Source organism: Oncorhynchus nerka, linkage group LG17, assembly GCF_034236695.1.
Source record: "Oncorhynchus nerka isolate Pitt River linkage group LG17, Oner_Uvic_2.0, whole genome shotgun sequence".
Lineage (NCBI taxonomy): Eukaryota > Metazoa > Chordata > Actinopteri > Salmoniformes > Salmonidae > Oncorhynchus > Oncorhynchus nerka.
This window is the reverse complement of record NC_088412.1, coordinates 9796299-9817688: the sequence shown is the minus strand read 5'-3', so window position 1 is coordinate 9817688 and position 21390 is coordinate 9796299. Positions and strand designations below refer to the sequence as shown.

The following is a 21390-nucleotide window of genomic DNA, read 5'->3' as shown; positions in this document are numbered from 1 at the left end:
AAGGTGTCCCAATGACCCAGAAAATACATTTGTAGTCAAATCAAATCAAATGTATTTATATAGCCCTTCGTACATCAGCTGATATCTCAAAGTGCTGTACAGAAACCCAGCCTAAAACCCCAAACAGCAAGCAATGCAGGTGTAGAAGCACGGTGGCTAGTCTTGTTATCTATCCCAGCCTTCGGCCCTGCTCTCCTCATTCACACCAGGGTTCAAATATTATTTTGAAATCTTTCAAATACTTTGAGCAGTTGCTTTAGCCTACCTCGAGTGCCAGATGGGAGGGGTTTGCACTTTTTACGACTATTCTATTGGTTCCATTGCACCAGGCAAGCTCAATCAAGCACATATAAAGTATTTGAAATGATTTTGAATACTATTTGAACCCAGGTCTGCTTTTCTTCATTTCGGTAACTCCACACTGGTTCCCAGTTCAGTTTAGCAGTGCTGGGTGCATGTATTTTTAGATTGAACTTGGACCTATTGCTGCAATGGCAGCAGGCAGCACCACAGATACTGATACTTCACATTATAACTAGAGAGCCTAGATTATGCAATATCATGCCTGGGGAAAAAAACAAGACACAAACTTGTTATAAATATATAACACAATTCATTAATACATTACATACTTTTAATACAACTCAAGTTGCCAGATCACAGAGAGTAGGCCAACATTGCATAGCCTGTTCGGGAAAAGTTACGTTTTATTGCCTGGTCATTGCTATGAGGGATGGGAAACATTGACCCAAAATGGATTCCCCTAGCCTGGGTGCCAGTCTTAATTCCTGCCCTCTCGCCAACTCCTTTATGGAATCAGTCGTGTCGAAGAAGCTTGACAACGATGGCAGTGAAGTTGACAAGAGAACAAACCGATCTGGGACCAGGTTAGAATTCACCACTGTCCTGCTGTCCAAATCTGAACCCAAATATACAATACCACTGTTTTTTTGTTTACATTTGTCATTATAGAACTCCTTCAAATAGCAGGGATCAGTCCCCATGGCAACGCCCTGGGAGCCTCCATGCAGCAACAGGCCACTCAGCAGGCTCCTCAGGAGAGGAGGGGCGGAGACGTGTTAGACTCCACACACACCGACATCAAACTGGAGAAGAGCAACATCGTGCTGCTAGGCCCCACCGGATCAGGTTAGTAGACTACTCGTGACGTCATCAAACCGGTTCTGGCATCACTCGTGACGTCATCAAACCGGTTCTGGCATCACTCGTGACGTCATCAAACCGGTTCTGGCATCACTCGTGACGTTGTGGCTCGTACCTTCAATATCCTGGGACAAAAAGCCAAGGCACTTCTAATTCATTTTTGGTACCATTTATTTTAGTTATAAACAGGGTACATTTGTATATACTGTACTCTATACCATCTAATGCATCTTGTCTATGCTGTTTGGCCATCGCTCATCCATATATTTATATGTACATATTCTCATTCCCCCCTTCAGATTTGTGTGAAATTAGGTAGTTGTTGTGAAATTGTTAGATTACTTGTTAGATATTACTGCACGGTCGGAACTAGAAGCACAAGCATTTCGCTACACGCATTAACATCTGCTAACCATGTGTATGTGACCAATAACATTTGATTTTATTTGGATAGTGTTCAGCATTTTGAGGGCCTTAAGCGAGATTTGGTTGGGGGGGGGGGGTCTGTCACAGACTAAGGCAGGACAGTTGAAACTGGATCAGCAGCGCGACCAGGTGGACTGGGGACAGCCATGAGTCGTCAGACCAGGTAGTCCTGAGACATGGTCCTAGGGAGAGAGAGAGAATTAGAGCGAGCATACTTAAATTCACACAGGACACCAGATAAGACAGGAGAATTTCAACAGATGTATCGGTCTGACCCTAGCCCCCTGGCACATAGGCTATTGCAGCATAGATACTGGAGGCTGAGACAGGGGGAGTCAGGGGACATAGTGGCCACGTCCAAAGATACCCCTGGACAGGGCCAACCAGGCCGGAGGTTATATGTGTAATCTGCTTGAAACATTAAAGTGACTTACCTTACAGATACAAGGCAGCCATTTTCCACTCCATTCAAATGCAAATCATTTGATTCATGCACTCTGGCTGTCGTGGTTTTATTTAAACCTGTCCTTCCCTCATCTACACTGATATTATTTCAGTAGAACTCGATTATGATTTTTTTTTTTAAAAATCTCTCCCATAGCCATCTATATACCTATTCTGTGTTGTTATTCATAACATCATAGAATATTAAAACCTTTATTGACATGGATGAAGGAAAATAAGAAGCAGAATAAATGCATTGTGTCAGACCTGTGATTTACAAATAAATAAACTGCAGTGAAATACATCCTTACTGTCCTTACACATTCTTTACTGTACTTTCCCAGGCAAGACGTTGTTGGCCCAGACCCTGGCCAAGTGTCTAGATGTACCTTTTGCCATCTGTGATTGTACCACCCTGACCCAGGCTGGCTACGTGGGGGAGGACATCGAGTCTGTTATCGCCAAGCTGCTGCAGGATGCAAACTACTCTGTGGATAAAGCACAGCAAGGTGGGTGAATCACAAACTCTGTGTTCTGGGTTATTTTAGGACTGTTTAAAGACATGCTCCGGTACTATGGCGACTAAGAAAATATTTTGCTTTTGGGGCTGGATGTGTCAATGTGCAGTTCATGGATAATCTATGAGGAGAATTACTGTTTTACCTCAATTAGCCACCAAATCAGTTAGTGACTGTATTCTTGAAGATGTGCCGTGCCATTTTCCCTACATTTCCCACCGCATGGGCCAGCCCCCTAACAATTCAAGTTCTAGCCAATGAGCTTCAGCCCTTCGCATTTGAGTGAGCAAGAGGCCTGTGTTATCCAATATATATATATATATATATATAGAGAGAGAGAGAGACACACATGACGTGACGTGGTGCATTTTTCTGCACATGATGTGACGTAGTACACCCTTTTGGGGGACCACTTTTGGCTCATGAGCACTACTTTCAGAACTACTGGCAAAAAACTATACAAAAGTACCGGAGAATCTCTTTAATAGACCTGTTTTACAAGCCCCAGTATTATGAAAAAGGAACTACATTTGGACTGTGTTCTGTAATTTTATTATGCAACTTCCTAATAAGCCCCTTTGAACAATATATGGTTTTGTCCTTTTACCTCTGAAAGGCACCCAGGTTGGAGAGCTTCTGGGTGCCCAGTTTCTGGGTGGAGCAGTTGTTGTGGTGGGTGCCTTGCTCAATGGGCACAATGGCAGGCAATGGCATCTATGAGTTGATAGCAGCAACCCTTCGGTTGCCAGCTCACTTCCCGACAGATTTTTGCATGTCATACCCGGGATTCGGACTGGCAACCGTCCGGTTGCTGGCTCATCTCTCTCTAACCGCTCATTTGGCTTTTTTGGAACAGTATGCAAAAAGCTCTTTCAACTGAACATCACAACTACTTTTTTACTGAGCTAACCTGCTCCAGCGTGTTGTTCCACAGCTGACCCTGTGTTGTTTCCTGCCTATTGTACTCTCTCTGTGTCTCTGTCTCTGTGTCTCTGTGTGTGATGTATAGAGAGGGTTTGGGAATAACCTAGGACAGAAAAAAAGACCCATTTCTGATTCCCATTAGACGATAAAGTTGTCATTTTTTCTGTGGTTTCCCTGTACAATAGGCATAGTGTTTCTCGATGAGGTGGACAAGATCGGCAGTGTTCCTGGGATCCACCAGCTCAGAGACGTAGGAGGAGAGGGTGTACAACAGGTCAGTACTGTTCTACACTGTCCACAAGTCTAGTAGATGCCTCTAGTGTGTAGAGGGGAGGTATTCAACTCTATCTTTAACACTACATACCTCTAATAATGACACTTTAGTTAATGTTCAAACACTCGCCCTGTCATCTACATACCTCTAATAATGACACTCACCCTGTCATCTACATACCTCTAATAATGACACTCACCCTGTCATCTACGTACCTCTAATAATAACACTCACCCTGTCATCTACGTACCTCTAATAATAACACTCACCCTGTCATCTACATACCTCTAATAATGACACTCACCCTGTCATCTACATACCTCTAATAATGACACTTTAGTTAATGTTCAAACACTCACCCTGTCATCTACATACCTCTAATAATGACACTCACCCTGTCATCTACGTACCTCTAATAATGACACTCACCCTGTCATCTACATACCTCTAATAATGACACTCGCCCTGTCATCTACGTACCTCTAATAATAACACTCACCCTGTCATCTACGTACCTCTAATAATGACACTCACCCTGTCATCTACATACCTCTAATAATGACACTCGCCCTGTTCATGTTCAAACACTCACCCTGTCATCTACGTACCTCTAATAATGACACTTTAGTTCATGTTCAAACACTCACCCTGTCATCTACGTACCTCTAATAATGACACTTTAGTTCATGTTCAAACACTCACCCTGTCATCTACGTACCTCTAATAATGACACTCACCCTGTCATCTACGTACCTCTAATAATAACACTCACCCTGTCATCTACGTACCTCTAATAATAACACTCACCCTGTCATCTACGTACCTCTGATAATAACACTCACCCTGTCATCTACGTACCTCTAATAATAACACTCACCCTGTCATCTACATACCTCTAATAATGACACTCGCCCTGTCATCTACATACCTCTAATAATGACACTCACCCTGTCATCTACATACCTCTAATAATGACACTCGCCCTGTCATCTACGTACCACTAATAATGACACTCACCCTGTCATCTACATACCTCTAATAATGACACTTTAGTTAATGTTCAAACACTCACCCTGTCATCTACATACCTCTAATAATGACACTCACCCTGTCATCTACGTACCTCTAATAATAACACTCACCCTGTCATCTACGTACCTCTAATAATAACACTCACCCTGTCATCTACGTACCTCTAATAATAACACTCACCCTGTCATCTACGTACCTCTAATAATGACACTTTAGTTCATGTTCAAACACTCACCCTGTCATCTACGTACCTCTAATAATGACACTTTAGTTCATGTTCAAACACTCACCCTGTCATCTACGTACCTCTAATAATAACACTCACCCTGTCATCTACGTACCTCTAATAATAACACTCACCCTGTCATCTACGTACCTCTAATAATAACACTCACCCTGTCATCTACGTACCTCTAATAATGACACTCACCCTGTCATCTACGTACCTCTAATAATAACACTCACCCTGTCATCTACGTACCTCTAATAATGACACTCACCCTGTCATCTACGTACCTCTAATAATAACACTCACCCTGTCATCTACGTACCTCTAATAATAACACTCACCCTGTCATCTACGTACCTCTAATAATAACACTCACCCTGTCATCTACGTACCTCTAATAATAACACTCACCCTGTCATCTACGTACCTCTAATAATAACACTCACCCTGTCATCTACACCTCTAATAATGACACTCACCCTGTCATCTACGTACCTCTAATAATAACACTCACCCTGTCATCTACGTACCTCTAATAATAACACTCACCCTGTCATCTACATACCTCTAATAATAACACTCACCCTGTCATCTACACCCTGTCACCTCTAATAATAACACTCACCCTGTCATCTACGTACCTCTAATAATGACACTCACCCTGTCATCTACGTACCTCTAATAATAACACTCACCCTGTCATCTACGTACCTCTAATAATAACACTCACCCTGTCATCTACGTACCTCTAATAATGACACTCACCCTGTCATCTACATACCTCTAATAATGACACTTTAGTTAATGTTCAAACACTCACCCTGTCATCTACGTACCTCTAATAATAACACTCGCCCTGTCATCTACGTACCTCTAATAATGACACTCACCCTGTCATCTACGTACCTCTAATAACGATCAGGGATGCAAACTAGTCACCTTTAGGAGAAATTTGACATTTTTAATCCAAAATAGGTGACCTACCTGATTCGTGTAGATCCGATGGGGGTGCTTTGGATCACTACTGGCTGTAAGTGAACAAGTGATGCGCGTTTACCGCTATACTGTCTGTATCCAAGTCTCAGCCAATCGTCCACATAACAACAGAATGCAGCACGCTGCTGAAGAGAGAAGAGACAACCAATTTGCTAGTTACAGCATCAGCGTGCACCCTGGGAAGACAGCAGAGAGTAGAAAGGCAGTTTGCTAGTTACAGCATCAGCGTGCACCCTGGGAAGACAGCAGAGAGTAGAAAGGCAGTTTGCTAGTTACAGCATCAGCGTGCACCCTGGGAAGACAGCAGAGAGTAGAAAGGCAGTTTGCTAGTTACAGCATCAGCGTGCACCCTGGGAAGACAGCAGAGAGTAGAAAGGCAGTTTGACAGTTACAGCATCAGCGTGCACCCTGGGAAGACAGCAGACAGTAGAAAGGCAGTTTGACAGTTACAGCAGCGCGTCCCCTGGACTGTAACGAAGAGGTAGGTGAGAAGCCTGACCACGGATCTGGGGGTGAGAAGGTGAGGAAGCGTACTTCATGAGCCGTAACCGGGAAAAAAATGGCATTTGGAAAGTTTGATGTGAGGGAGAAAGTGTGGTGGAACAAGTATTGTTAGCATTTTTAATTAAGTAACGTTATCTTGTTAGATGGATCAAATTCTCCATTAGCTAGCCAGAGAAATGTTGAGCAACATCTGATCAAATAACTTAAATAATTTAGTTTATAGTGTGAAAATGAACTGGCTAATAAAGTCACAGCTAACGTTAGCTAGCTATCGTTACAACACCAGATAAGCTAACATTAATAACCTAACCAATTCACTATAGTGTTAACTGGTATACGACTCCTTGCCCTTCCAAGTTATAACGCGTTAGTTGCTTACTGGACCCTGGCAATCTGTGTGAAATGTTAACATGGTTAACTACTAGCTAACAAACTAACTACTATCTGTGAACCAATGTTTTCCCTCTACAGTATGTGGTTAATTTTCAGAATGAGAGAATTAGGTGAAAATGAGGCGTTGCTTGTTAAACAAGTGGATTCAGGGATGAAGTGTAGCTGTAGCTGGGCCTGGCTTAAGCTGGTTGCCACTATAGAGGTGAAAAGAACACCACACACTTTCCCTCTTGCTCACTTCTTCAATACAGTGGATAAAAATGGGTATGTCAGATGTTACTCTCTGCCTGAAAGAGATCAATTATACCACAAAGGGTATCATGCTCTGCTGGCACGTTGTAGAACAGATGTCCACAGGCAGAAAGTGTACAGTGTAATAATGTGCAGTGTGTAGCCCTAAGATATTGCTTTTGTTGTGTTGAACTTGACAGTAACACTTGTCTGTGAGTGAGGGGGAACTATTACATTTTTAACTTGGTGAATGTTATTTTTGCACACATGTAGCCTTGTGCACTTGATCGATGTCTACTATAGTGGCCAAATATTTTGAGTTAAAAATCGAATGCCTGTTTGTTTTATTCTATTTCTACTTTAAGATGAGCCCCCCCCCAGTGCAATATTTAGATGTGTGTGGCCACAAGCCTTCTATTGTAAAGGCTGTCATGGCTAACTGCAATATTAGTGTATTGTTTGGCTAACTGCAATATGAGTGTATTGTTTGGCTAACTGCAATATGAGTGTATTGTTTGGCTAACTGCAATATGAGTGTATTGTTTGGCTAACTGCAATATGAGTGTATTGTTTGGCTAACTGCAATATGAGTGTATTGTTTGGCTAACTGCAATATGAGTGTATTGTTTGGCTAACTGCAATATGAGTGTATTGTTTGGCTAACTGCAATATGAGTGTATTGTTTGGCTAACTGCAGTATGAGTGTATTGTTTGGCTAACTGCAGTATGAGTGTATTGTTTGGCTAACTGCAATATGAGTGTATTGTTTGGCTAACTGCAATATGAGTGTATTGTTTGGCTAACTGCAATATGAGTGTATTGTTTGGCTAATTGCAATATGAGTGTATTGTTGGGCTAACTGCAGTATGAGTGTATTGTTGGGCTAACTGCAGTATGAGTGTATTGTTGGGCTAACTGCAGTATAAGTGTATTGTTTGGCTAACTGCAATATGAGTGTATTGTTTGGCTAACTGCAATATGAGTGTATTGTTTGGCTAACTGCAGTATGAGTGTATTGTTTGGCTAACTGCAATATGAGTGTATTGTTGGGCTAACTGCAGTATGAGTGTATTGTTTGGCTAACTGCAATATGAGTGTATTGTTGGGCTAACTGCAGTATGAGTGTATTGTTTGGCTAACTGCAATATGAGTGTATTGTTTGGCTAACTGCAGTATGAGTGTATTGTTTGGCTAACTGCAATATGAGTGTATTGTTTGGCTAACTGCAATATGAGTGTATTGTTTGGCTAACTGCAATATGAGTGTATTGTTTGGCTAACTGCAATATGAGTGTATTGTTTGGCTAACTGCAGTATGAGTGTATTGTTTGGCTAACTGCAATATGAGTGTATTGTTTGGCTAACTGCAGTATGAGTGTATTGTTTGGCTAACTGCAATATGAGTGTATTGTTGGGCTAACTGCAGTATGAGTGTATTGTTGGGCTAACTGCAATATGAGTGTATTGTTTGGCTAACTGCAGTATGAGTGTATTGTGTGATTTGAGTGTCGTTTGCAGTAAAGTCTTGGCACCAAATAACATTGGATTGCTTTCTTAATATTTTTTTTAGCTGTGAGTTAGGTTCTCATGAAGTTAGGTTCTCATGAAGTTAGGTTCTCGTGAAGTTAGGTTCTCGTGAAGTTAGGTTCTCGTGAAGTTAGGTTCTCATGAAGTTAGGTTCTCATGAAGTTAGGTTCTCATGAACCACTGTTTATTTTTACACAGTCTGATCATGTAGATCATATTCTGTGTTGTTTAATTAGTTAAAGCTCACATTTCCGCCTAGCGGGGATTTTTTTTGCGTGTTTTGAAGCTACAAAAACGTTTTTAGGCCCTCACCATTTTGCATCCCTGTATGAAAGTTTATTTAATGTTCAAACACCTGCCGTCTGATACATACCTCAAATGATTTAGGCAGGTAGCCTAGTGGTTAGAGGGTAGGGGCGGCAGGTAGCCTAGTGGTTAGAGGGTGGGGGCGGCAGGTAGCCTAGTGGTGGTTAGAGGGTGGGGGCGGCAGGTAGCCTAGTGGTTAGAGGGTGGGGGCGGCAGGTAGCCTACTGGTTAGAGGGTGGGGGCGGCAGGTAGCCTAGTGGTTAGAGGGTGGGGGCGGCAGGTAGCCTAGTGGTTAGAGGGTAGGGGCGGCAGGTAGCCTAGTGGTTAGAGGGTGGGGGCGGCAGGTAGCCTAGTGGTTAGAGGGTAGGGGCGGCAGGTAGCCTAGTGGTTAGAGGGTGGGGGCGGAAGGGAGGGTGGGGGCGGCAGGTAGCCTACTGGTTAGAGGGTGGGGGCGGCAGGTAGCCTAGTGGTTAGAGGGTGGGGGCGGCAGGTAGCCTAGTGGTTAGAGGGTAGGGGCGGCAGGTAGCCTAGTGGTTAGAGGGTGGGGCGGCAGGTAGCCTACTGGTTAGAGGCTGGGGGCGGCAGGTAGCCTAGTGGTTAGAGGGTAGGGGCGGCAGGTAGCCTAGTGGTTAGAGGGTGGGGCGGCAGGTAGCCTAGTGGTTAGAGGGTGGGGGCGGCAGGTAGCCTAGTGGTTAGAGGGTGGGGGCGGCAGGTAGCCTAGTGGTTAGAGGGTGGGGGCGGCAGGTAGCCTAGAGAGTGGGGGTGGCAGGTAGCCTAGTGGTTAGAGGGTGGGGCGGCAGGCAGCCTAGTGGTTAGAGGGTGGGGGCGGCAGGCAGCCTAGTGGTTAGAGGGTGGGGGCGGCAGGTAGGCTAGTGGTTAGAGGGTAGAGGGCGGCAGGTAGCCTAGTGGTTAGAGGGTGGGGGCGGCAGGTAGCCTAGTGGTTAGAGGGTAGGGCGGCAGGTAGCCTAGTGGTTAGAGGGTGGGGCGGAAGGTAGCCTAGTGGTTAGAGGGTGGGGGCGGCAGGTAGCCTACTGGTTAGAGGGTGGGCGGCAGGTAGCCAGGTAGCCTAGTGGTTAGAGGGTGGGGGCGGCAGGTAGCCTAGAGAGTGGGGGTGGCAGGTAGCCTAGTGGTTAGAGGGTGGGGGCGGCAGGCAGCCTAGTGGTGGTTAGAGGGTGGGGCGGCAGGCAGCCTAGTGGTTAGAGGGTGGGGGCGGCAGGTAGGCTAGTGGTTAGAGGGTGGGGGCGGCAGGTAGCCTAGTGGTTAGAGGGTGGGGGTGGCAGGTAGCCTAGTGGTTAGAGGGTGGGGGCGGCAGGTAGCCTAGAGGGTGGGGGCGGCAGGTAGCCTACTGGTTAGCGGGTGGGGGCGGCAGGTAGCCTAGTGGTTAGAGGGTGGGGGCGGCAGGTAGCCTAGTGGTTAGAGGGTTGGACTTGGAACCGAAAGGTTGCAAGATCGTATCGCCCGAGCTGACAAGTTACAAATCTGTCGTCCTGCCTTTATTTAACTAGGCAAGTCAGTTAAGAACAAATTCTTATTTTCAATGACATGTATTGAATACTTATCTAATCAAGATATGAGTTTTTTTTTTTTTCCCCATTCATTAAAAAAAATATATATATAATAATATATACTTTTGTTGATAGTTGACAACAACAAAAAAATTACAAATCCATTTGAATCTCCTCACTTTGGTAACATAACATAAAGACAAGAGGTGTGAAATGCTTTCTGAATGCATTGTGTATGGTATGGGAGGCGTTAAGTGTTTGACAAGCGTTTTGTTTGTAGGGTCTGCTCAAACTCCTGGAGGGCACGATAGTGAACGTTCCAGAGAAGAACTCCAGGAAGTTGAGGGGAGAGACGGTGCAGGTGGACACCACTAACATCCTGTTCGTAGCGTCAGGGGCCTTCAACGGACTCGACAGAATCGTCAGCAGACGGAAGAATGAAAAGGTGAGTAAGAAATATTATTATTATTTTCCCTCTGTGTATCCACCCAGACCTGTAATAAGGCTATAGACCTCTGTGTATCTACCAGACCTGTAATAAGGCTATAGTCCTCTGTGTATCCACCCAGACCTGTAATAAGGCTGTAGTCCTCTGTGTATCCACCCAGACCTGTAATAAGGCTGTAGTCCTCTGTGTATCCACCCAGACCTGTAATAAGGCTGTAGTCCTCTGTGTATCCACCCAGACCTGTAATAAGGCTATAGTCCTCTGTGTATCCACCCAGACCTGTAATAAGGCTGTAGTCCTCTGTGTATCCACCCAGACCTGTAAAAGGCTGTAGTCCCCCCAGACCTGTAAAAGGCTGTAGTCCTCTGTGTATCCACCCAGACCTGTAATAAGGCTATAGTCCTCTGTGTATCCACCCAAGACCTGTAAAAGGCTATAGTCCTCTGTGTATCCACCCAGACCTGTAATAAGGCTGTAGTCCTCTGTGTATCCACCCAGACCTGTAATAAGGCTGTAGTCCTCTGTGTATCCACCCAGACCTGTAATAAGGCTATAGTCCTCTGTGTATCCACCCAGACCTGTAATAAGGCTATAGACCTCTGTGTATCCACCCAGACCTGTAATAAGGCTATAGACCTCTGTGTATCCACCCAGACCTGTAAAGGGGCTGTAGTCCTCTGTGTATCCACCCAGACCTGTAATAAGGCTATAGACTTCTGTGTAACGACCCAGACCTGTAATACGGCTGTAGTCCTCTGTGTAACCACCCAGACCTGTAATAGCTGGACTTCAAACACACCCGCTAATCTTCTTCTCCTTTATAGTACCTGGGCTTTGGCACACCCTCCAACATGGGTAAGGGTCGTCGTGCGGCGGCGGCAGCCGACCTGGCTAACAGTAGTGAACAGACCGACATGGTGGCAGAGATGGAGGAGAAGGACCGGCTGCTGAAGCTCGTGGAGGCCCGGGACCTCATTGAGTTTGGGATGATCCCGGAGTTTGTCGGGCGTCTGCCTGTGGTGGTGCCTCTACACAGTCTGGATGAAGAGACGCTGGTCCGCATCCTGACAGAACCACGCAATGCCGTCATACCACAGTACCAGGCCCTGTTCAGCATGGACAAGGTAATTATTAGTAGAACCACCCAACACCGTCATACCACAGTACCAGGCCCTGTTCAGCATGGACAAGGTAATTATTAGTAGAACCACCCAACACTGTCATACCACAGTACCAGGCCCTGTTCAGCATGGACAAGGTAATTATTAGTAGAACCACCCAACACCGTCATACCACAGTACCAGGCCCAGTTCAGTATGGACAAGGTAATTATTAGTAGAACCACACACTACTGTCATACCACAGTACCAGGCCCTGTTCAGCATGGACAAGGTAATTATTAGTAGAACCACCCAACACTGTCATACCACAGTACCAGGCCCGGTTCAGTATGGACAAGGTAATTATTAGTAGAACCACCCAACACTGTCATACCACAGTACCAGGCCCGGTTCAGCATGGACAAGGTAATTATTAGTAGAACCACCCAACACTGTCATATCACAGTACCAGGCCCGGTTCAGCATGGACAAGGTAATTAGTAGTAGAACCACCCAACACTGTCATACCACAGTACCAGGCCCAGTTCAGCATGGACAAGGTAATTATTAGTAGAACCACCCAACACTGTCATACCACAGTACCAGGCCCGGTTCAGCATGGACAAGGTAATTAGTAGTAGAACCACCCAACACTGTCATACCACAGTACCAGGCCCAGTTCAGCATGGACAAGGTAATTAGTAGTAGAACCACCCAACACTGTCATACCACAGTACCAGGCCCGGTTCAGCATGGACAAGGTAATTAGTAGTAGAACCACCCAACACTGTCATACCACAGTACCAGGCCCGGTTCAGCATGGACAAGGTAATTAGTAGTAGAACCACCCAACACTGTCATACCACAGTACCAGGCCCAGTTCAGCATGGACAAGGTAATTAGTAGTAGAACCACCCAACACTGTCATACCACAGTACCAGGCCCGGTTCAGCATGGACAAGGTAATTAGTAGTAGAACCACCCAACACTGTCATACCACAGTACCAGGCCCGGTTCAGCATGGACAAGGTAATTAGTAGTAGAACCACCCAACACTGTCATACCACAGTACCAGGCCCGGTTCAGCATGGACAAGGTAATTAGTAGTAGTTAGGGCTGGCACAATTAACATATAACTGTGTAACCCATGATTAGGGATGAAGACTGTCATGAAACTAAAATAACTGTCATAACCGTTAAAGAAAATATACTCAAATGTATCTGGGCACCCCTTTCAAATGAGTGGATTCGGCTATTTCAGGTCTCGAGCACATACAGCCATGCAATGTCCGTAAACACTGGCAGTAAAATGGCCTTACTGAAGAGCTCAGTGACTTTTCAACGTGCCACCATCACCAACAAGTCAGTTTGTCAAATTTCTGCCCTGCTAGAGCTGCCCTGGTCAGCTGTAAGTGCTGTCATTGTGAAGTGGAAACGTCTAGGAGCAACAACGGCTCAGCCGCGAAGTGGTAGGCCACACGAGCTCACAGAAAGGGACCGCCGAGTGCTGAAGCGTAGCATAGCGCGCCGAAATCATCTGTCCTCGGTTGCAACACTCACTACCGAGTTCCAAACTGTCTCTGGAAGCAACACTCACTACCGAGTTCCAAACTGTCTCTGGAAGCAACACTCACTACCGAGTTCCAAACTGTCTCTGGAAGCAACGCTCACTACCGAGTTCCACACTGTCTCTGGAAGCAACGCTCACTACCGAGTTCCAAACTGTCTCTGCTGCAACACTCACTACCGAGTTCCAAACTGTCTCTGTTGCAACACTCACTACCGAGTTCCAAACTGTCTCTGCTGCAACACTCACTACCGAGTTCCAAACTGTCTCTGCTGCAACACTCACTACCGAGTTCCAAACTGTCTCTGCTGCAACACTCACTACCGAGTTCCAAACTGTCTCTGCTGCAACACTCACTACCGAGTTCCAAACTGTCTCTGGAAGCAACGTCAGCACAACAACTGTTCGTCGGGAGCTTCCACACAGAAGCCTAAGATCACCATGCGCAATGCCAAGTGTCAGTTAAAGTGGTGTAAAGCTCACCGCTATTGGACTCTGGAGCAGTGGAAATCTGTTCTCTGGAGTGATGAATCACGCTTCACCATCTGGCAGTCCGACGGCCGAATCTGGATTTGGCGGATACCAAGAGAACGCTACCTGCCCGGATGCATAGTGCAAAATGTAAAGTTTGGTGGAGGTCTGGGGCTGTTTTTTCATAGTTTGGGCTTGTGTAAAAGCTTTGCTTCCGTCCCTCTCCTCGCCCCTACCTGAGCTCGAACCAGGGACCCTCTGCACACATCAACAACAGTCACCCTCGAAGCACCGTTACCCATCGCTCCACAAAAGCCGCAGCCCTTGAACAGCAAGGGGAACAACTACACTATCATTCAAAAGTTTGGGGTCACTTAGAAATGTCCTTGTTTTAGAAAGAAAAGCACATTTCTTTGTCCAATAAAATAACATCAAATAGATCAGAAATACAGTGTAGACATTGTTAATGTTGTAAATGACTATTGTAGCTGGAAACGGCATATTGTTTTTAATGGAATATCTACGTAGGTGTACAAAGACCCATTATCAGCAACCATCACTCCTGTGTTCCAATGGCACGTTGTGTTAGCTAATTCAAGTTGGTCATTTTTAAAAGGCTAATTGATCATTAGAAAACCCTTTTTTTTGTGCAATTATGTTAGCACAGCTAAAAACTGATTTTAAAGAAGCATTAAAACTGGCCTTCTTTAGACTAGTTGAGTATCTGGAGCATCAGTATTTGTGTGTGTCTTTTGGAAGGGGGAAAAGGTATTATAATTGTTAACCCTGCATTATAATTATATAAAAGCCCCTTAGATATTCTGTTTTTATTTACAGTAGTGATGGACAGCTGGAGGCATTTTGTTAAACTCATCCAGCGAGGGTATCGTTTTCTTAGCAAGTGAGGAGAATTCCCCACCTGGGCGGACTGTGAAATGCTCACGTTCAAACACAATGATATCCTTGGGCAGACATGCTGTAGTCTTCCAATCTGGTGGAGAAGATGTCCCTCAGCTGCTTGATGAAATGTTCCATCACCTCTGTGACGATGCTGCGGCCTGGTCCCTCCGCCTGTCGTTTCTTCAGTGTGCTGAAGTCTTCCATCAGCTCTGTGACGATGCTACGGCCTGGTCCCTCCGCCTGTCGTTTCTTCAGTGTGCTGAAGTGCAGTAACCTTCCAGAGGACAAGTCCAAATCCAACAACTCAAGTTTCCTAGTAAAGGCCTTTCCACCATGTCCACGACTGTTTTCCCTCTTCCTTGTAACTGCAGATTTAACCCGTTTAAGTTACGGAATATGTCCGCAAAAAAAGTGGTGTGTGCAGCTCTCAATTACCAATTCAAAGTTTCTGCGTCGGGCCTCTATATGGGGAAGAACACTGAATGTTTCTGCGTCGGGCCTCTGTATGGGACGGGAAGGCCACTGAATGTTTCTGCGTCGGGCCTCTATATGGGGAAGAACACTGAATGTTTCTGCGCCGGGCCTCTATATGGGGCGGGAAGGCCACTGAATGTTTCTGCGTCGGGCCTCTATATGGGATGGGAAAAACACTGAATGTTTCTGCGTCGGGCCTCTATATGGGACGGGAAGGCCACTGAATGTTTCTGCGCCGGGCCTCTATATGGGGCGGGAAGGCCACTGAATGTTTCTGCGTCGGGCCTCTATATGGGACGGGAAGGCCACTGAATGTTTCTGCGTCAGGCCTCTATATGGGACGGGAAGGCCACTGAAAGTTCTATGCTTCGATTTCATAATTAGTTTGAGATTGGAATTGTTTGCAAACAGCGATATTTTCATTGCTAATAAGACGCACTGGCTTGGCATTGGGAAAAGATGGAGAGATGAACGCATATCTCTATACATTCTTCTCTGAAACTTCGGTTTTCATTATCCGCCTTTCTTCTTGATACTTTTGGAGAGCGACATGTTCTCTTGCTATCAAGCTAATTGTTCTGAACGAATGTTGACATTAGCCTACTGTAGTCCACTACTTTTTTTTATGTAGACTTGTTTTTCCCCACCAATTAACGCACAGAGAAATAAACAAAAAAATTATAATAATTTGATAGAGACAGTGGTTTTATGAGCGTAATCAGATAAATTATCTTATTGTCACTGAATTTATTATGTACCAATCATATGTGTTAAATCAATGAGATTGTTATTTTCACTGAATCTTCATTTGGGTATTGGTATTGCCTACAATTGGAGTTTGGAAACGGTCATGTTGTACAGCGCCATATTTTCCTAACAGAAACCCCGAGAGTTTTGTTTTTCTAGAAACACCATAATATTAATCAAATTAATTAAGCTACATTTCTTAATCAATCCCATATACTATGTTCTTACTAAAAAAGGTTTTAATTCTCTAGTAGTACAGCCAATATTACAAAAAGTCAAATGCTTCTCAAAGATGCCCTCTGGTGGTCAAACTAGCACTAACGGCAACAATGGCTGACAATTAAATAACGTGCAATAGAATTCTGAGGCAGCCCGCAAGGTGTGCTGTAGTATGACGCAACTTTTACAGGAAGAACCACTGTAGTAGTAACACAAGGTAGTAGCAGCAGCAGGCCCTGTTCAGCATGGACAAGGTGAGGAAGGAAAGGCCTTCTTTCTCGGGACTGGAACCACATCTCCCCTGCTGAGAATCTACTGGCTACCTACAGCTCACATACAAGTACTGCTGTCATGTTTAGTCTAGTGTGGCAGGTATCCTAGTGGTTAGAGCATTGGACCAGTAACTGAACGGTCGCTGGTTCGAATACCCAAGGTGACAAGATGAAAAATCAGCCGATGCACCGTTGAGCAAGGCACTTAACCCTAATTTGCTCCAGGGGTGCCGTACTACTATGACTGACGCTGTAAAACAACACATTTCATTGCACCTGTCCAGTGTATGTGACAATGAAACAATCTTTTTTTTTGTCTTTAGATGTGCGTATCACATTGACTCTTCCTGTGTCTCGGTTCCTGTTTTAACCTCCAGTGTGTTCCTCTCTCTGTCATTGTGTTCCAGTGTGAACTGAACGTAACGACAGATGCTCTGAGGGCCATCGCCAGGCTGGCTCTGGAGAGAAAGACTGGAGCCCGAGGCCTGAGGTCCATCATGGTCAGTCAGTACAGAACATGATGCACGATGACAATGTGCTCAATTCCTATAAGTTGGGTTATTTGAGTCTTTTATCAGCAGTCACAACACACACACAATGGCTTCAATTGATGACGATAAATATAAGTGGATATTTCTATTATGGTGAGTGATTTCTGTGACCATGAAGGTTAAATTAATTAATTAATATCCATGTCCTGTTTCAGTTTGCTGTGTGAAATGTCTCTCTTCTTCTTCTTTTTTTATTACAGGAGAAGCTTCTTCTGGAGCCCATGTTCGAGGTGCCATGTTCAGACATCATGTCTGTGGAGTTAACCAAGGACGTCGTCTTGGGCAAATCAGAACCACAATACGTCAGGTTAGTCAGCACCTGTTTGGTTCTAATTCTCACTTCTCAAATCATATTATACAATGGCAAGTGTTTTATTAGTGTTAGGCTGAAAAAAGAAGAGAGAAACACACTTTACACTAAAGAACGTAGGGAAAAAACAGGCCGTCATTGGAAATAACAATGACTTGTTCACTGACTCGCCTGGTGGAAGAAGAAGTATACAACAACCCCATCAGTCATGCAGGTCCTACCTGCTGGTTTCATCATGTCAGAGGTATATTAAGAACAGAACCCTGACCTGAAGTTCCCGTGTTATGGTCCTACCTGTTGGTTTCATCATGTCAGAGGTATATTAAGAACAGAACCCTGACCTGAAGTTCCCGTGTTATGGTCCTACCTGTTGGTTTCATCATGTCAGAGGTATATTAAGAACAGCACCCTGACCTGAAGTTCCCATGTTATGGTCCTACCTGTTGGTTTCATCATGTCAGAGGTATATTAAGAACAGAACCCTGGCCTGAAGTTCCCGTGTTATGGTCCTACCTGTTGGTTTCATCATGTCAGAGGTATATTAAGAACAGAACCCTGACCTGAAGTTCCCGTGTTATGGTCCTGGCGTTGCAAGCACCATGCTCTACCAACTGAGCCACACAGGACCAAATAACTAACCCTGCCACTAATCCTGACCCTGCCACTAATCCTGACCCTGCCACTAATACTAACCCTGCCACTAATACTAACCCTGCCACTAATCCTGACCCTGCCACTAATCCTGACCCTGCCACTAATACTAATCCTGACCATAATACTGACCCTGCCACTAATCCTGACCCTGCCACTAATCCTGACCATAATCCTGACCCTGCCACTAATCCTGACCCTGCCACTAATCCTGACCCTGCCACTAATCCTGACCCTGCCACTAATACTAACCCTGCCACTAATCCTGACCCTGCCACTAATCCTGACCCTGCCACTAATACTAACCCTGCCACTAATCCTGCCACTAATCCTGACGCTGCCACTAATACTAACCCTGCCACTAATACTAACCCTGCCACTAATACTAACCCTGCCACTAATCCTGACCCTGCCACTAATCCTGACCCTGCCACTAATACTAACCCTGCCACTAATCCTGACAATAATACTGACCCTGCCACTAATCCTGACCCTGCCACTAATCCTGACCATAATCCTGACCCTGCCACTAATCCTGACCCTGCCACTAATACTGACCCTCTCTCTCTCTCTCTGCATAACTGACCCTGCCACTAATACTGACCCTGCCACTAATCCTGACCCTGCCACTAATCCTGACCCTCTCTCTCTCTCTGCATAACTGACCCTGCCACTAATCCTGACCCTCTCTCTCTCTCTGCATAACTGACTCTGCCACTAATCCTGACCCTGCCACTAATACTGACCCTCTCTCTCTCTCTGCATAACTGACCCTGCCACTAATCCTGACCCTGCCACTAATACTGACCCTCTTTCTCTCTCTGCATAACTAACCCTGCCACTAATCCTGACCCTGCCACTAATACTGACCCTCTTTCTCTCTCTGCATAACTAACCCTACCTCTCGCTCTCAGTTTTAGTTATGCGCAGAGAATCTCCTAAATGACTCAAATGTGATGTAAATATATTTCCAGGGCTCCAGCAGAGGAGGACTACGACTCTGGTATTGAAGAGGAGAACTGGCCCAGACAGGTGGATGCGGCAGCTAACAACTGATCGGATCTCCCTCCCCCTGTCCAGTCATTCATTTCAACAACTGTCACATCTACAATCATTTAGAACACCTTCTAGAACATTTGGAAGCCAACTGTAGGTTCCTGGAATTCCAGCCCCTGAGCCATCTAAACAGACCTCCGTCAGGCTCTGTAGACCACTACTAAAACCACACCATAAAACCGTTTCTCTGGGGAAGTGTTTTCATAATGAACAACACGGATTTGAGCTCTAGAAGTATCTCTTTTTTTTTTTGGTCCTGTGAATTGGACAGTAGGCTAATTCTTTAAGTTGTTAGAAAATGAAAATGGACCTGCTATAGTGTATATATTTAAAAATGGTTGGGGTAGGTAGTGTAATTTGTCTGTTCTCTCTCCTCTTGTGTTGTGGTGATGTCAGATTGAAATGACAATGGAAACAAACAACATGACTGGGATCATATTTTACACTTGAAGACTTAACCAGGGCTAAGGAATGTTCTGTTTTACTATCAAATCAAAGTGGATTTGTCACGTGCGCTGAATACAACACAATACAGTGACATGCTTACTTACAGGCTCTAACCAATAGTGCAGAAAAAGGTATTAGGTGATCAATAGGTAAGTAAAGAAATAAAACGACAGTAAAAAGACAGGCTGTATACAGTAGCGAGACTATAAAAGTAGCGAGGCTACATACAGACACCGGTTAGTCAGGCTGATTGAGGTAGTATGTACATGTAGATATGGTTATCGTCAATGTTACATAACAATATACAACTAATGCCCTGACTGTCACCAGCAGACCGGGGTTCAAATACTATTTGAAATTGTTCACATGCATGCATGCATACATACATACATACATACTTTGGAGTGTTTTCTGTGGCCTGCTTAAGAGTGCCAGGTGGGTGGGATTTGTACTTTTGGTAATATGCTGTTAGTTCCATTGCAACAGTGAAGTTCAATTGAGCCCAGCTAAAGTATTTGATATGATTTCAAGTAGTATTTGAACCCAGCTCTCTAGATGTATGATATTCCATAATGAGCACATCATCATTGTGATGTTTTTTCTTCTTCTATGGAGTTAAATTGGTGCCAAAAGTTTTCTGTCAGTAATTTAACTCCGTATTTCGTCCCGTATCTACTATTTTAACGGAACATAACTGGCCTGTAAAATTGTCTGTGTTAAAGCTTCAGTTTAGAATCCGTTTGTATCACAGCAACACACCTGTCGTTAGGGGAAACATCATAACAGCGTACTACACCCTACTCCAGCACACTAAACAGAGTGGCGATGCGTTCAAAATGGCACCCTATTCGACCAGGACATCTGGTTAAAAATAGGGCACTATATAAGGAATAGGCTGCTTTTTCAGACGCTGACCATTTGACTTTTTAGTGACTAGTGACCTTTTTTTCTTCTTTCTTTTTTTACGTTGAGAATGTTTATTTCTGCAGTGTTGTACCCCCCTTCTAGAAACCCACTCTCTAGGGAGTGTACCTGTCAGCTCTCTTTAACCTCACAGGGTTACTTACTGTTAGATCGATATCAAGCGAGGCAAGGGCTTGATATTCAAAAAGGTTTCAGAGTTGCTGACCTAGGATCAGGTGCTCCTGGTCCATATAATCGTATTCATTCTAATCTAAGAAGGATAAACTGATCCTAGATTCTTACTCTGATATTCTTTCTGAATGTTTTACTTTGCTCTGTCCGGGTCAAGCTTCACCCCCCGCGCCACCTCAACCCACCACCCCCGCGCCACCTCACGCCCCCCTCACCTGTAGTAATGCTCCAGTATGTCGTATTACTAAAATGGTCCCTCAATCACTAGGCACTTCTTCTGCAATTAAGCCTTTGAACTATTTCTATCCACACTGAACCATGGCTGTTCTATGTCGTGTAATGCTGGTATGTGCTATTATAATACAATCACCATAATAATACAATTGTTTGTGTTCCTTTTATGCTTCTCTTCTCAACAGTCAATCATAATAACATGTAAAAATCTCCATTTATTGATATTATAAATAAAATGTATATCTCTGTACAGAATGATTTGTTGTCTTACATGTTTATAACACTCTCAATGTAGATTGTGTCAAAGCTTCTTTGCGTTGTTTTGTTCAAACTCCATTTTGCAATGCAATGTGATACCACTGAGGGGCACCATGAC

The 21390-nt window shown here is 44.6% G+C and overlaps 1 protein-coding gene across 4 annotated transcripts in view; it reads left to right on the top strand.

Annotated features, from left to right (window-relative positions):
- The window catches only part of LOC115144679 (caseinolytic mitochondrial matrix peptidase chaperone subunit X), a 36638-nt gene extending 15369 nt beyond the window's left edge, over positions 1–21269 (top strand). For all 4 annotated transcript variants that reach the window (XM_065002937.1, XM_065002939.1, XM_065002940.1 and 1 more), the window contains exons 8-15: positions 973–1149; positions 2379–2543; positions 3662–3750; positions 10753–10917; positions 11745–12044; positions 17078–17170; positions 17422–17528; positions 19157–21269. In XM_065002937.1, coding sequence (XP_064859009.1) covers positions 973–1149; positions 2379–2543; positions 3662–3750; positions 10753–10917; positions 11745–12044; positions 17078–17170; positions 17422–17528; positions 19157–19238 — 1178 coding nt within the window. In that variant the 3' untranslated portion in view covers positions 19239–21269. The remainder of the gene's footprint in view (positions 1–972; positions 1150–2378; positions 2544–3661; positions 3751–10752; positions 10918–11744; positions 12045–17077; positions 17171–17421; positions 17529–19156) is intronic.
- The last annotated feature ends 121 nt before the right edge of the window (positions 21270–21390 follow it).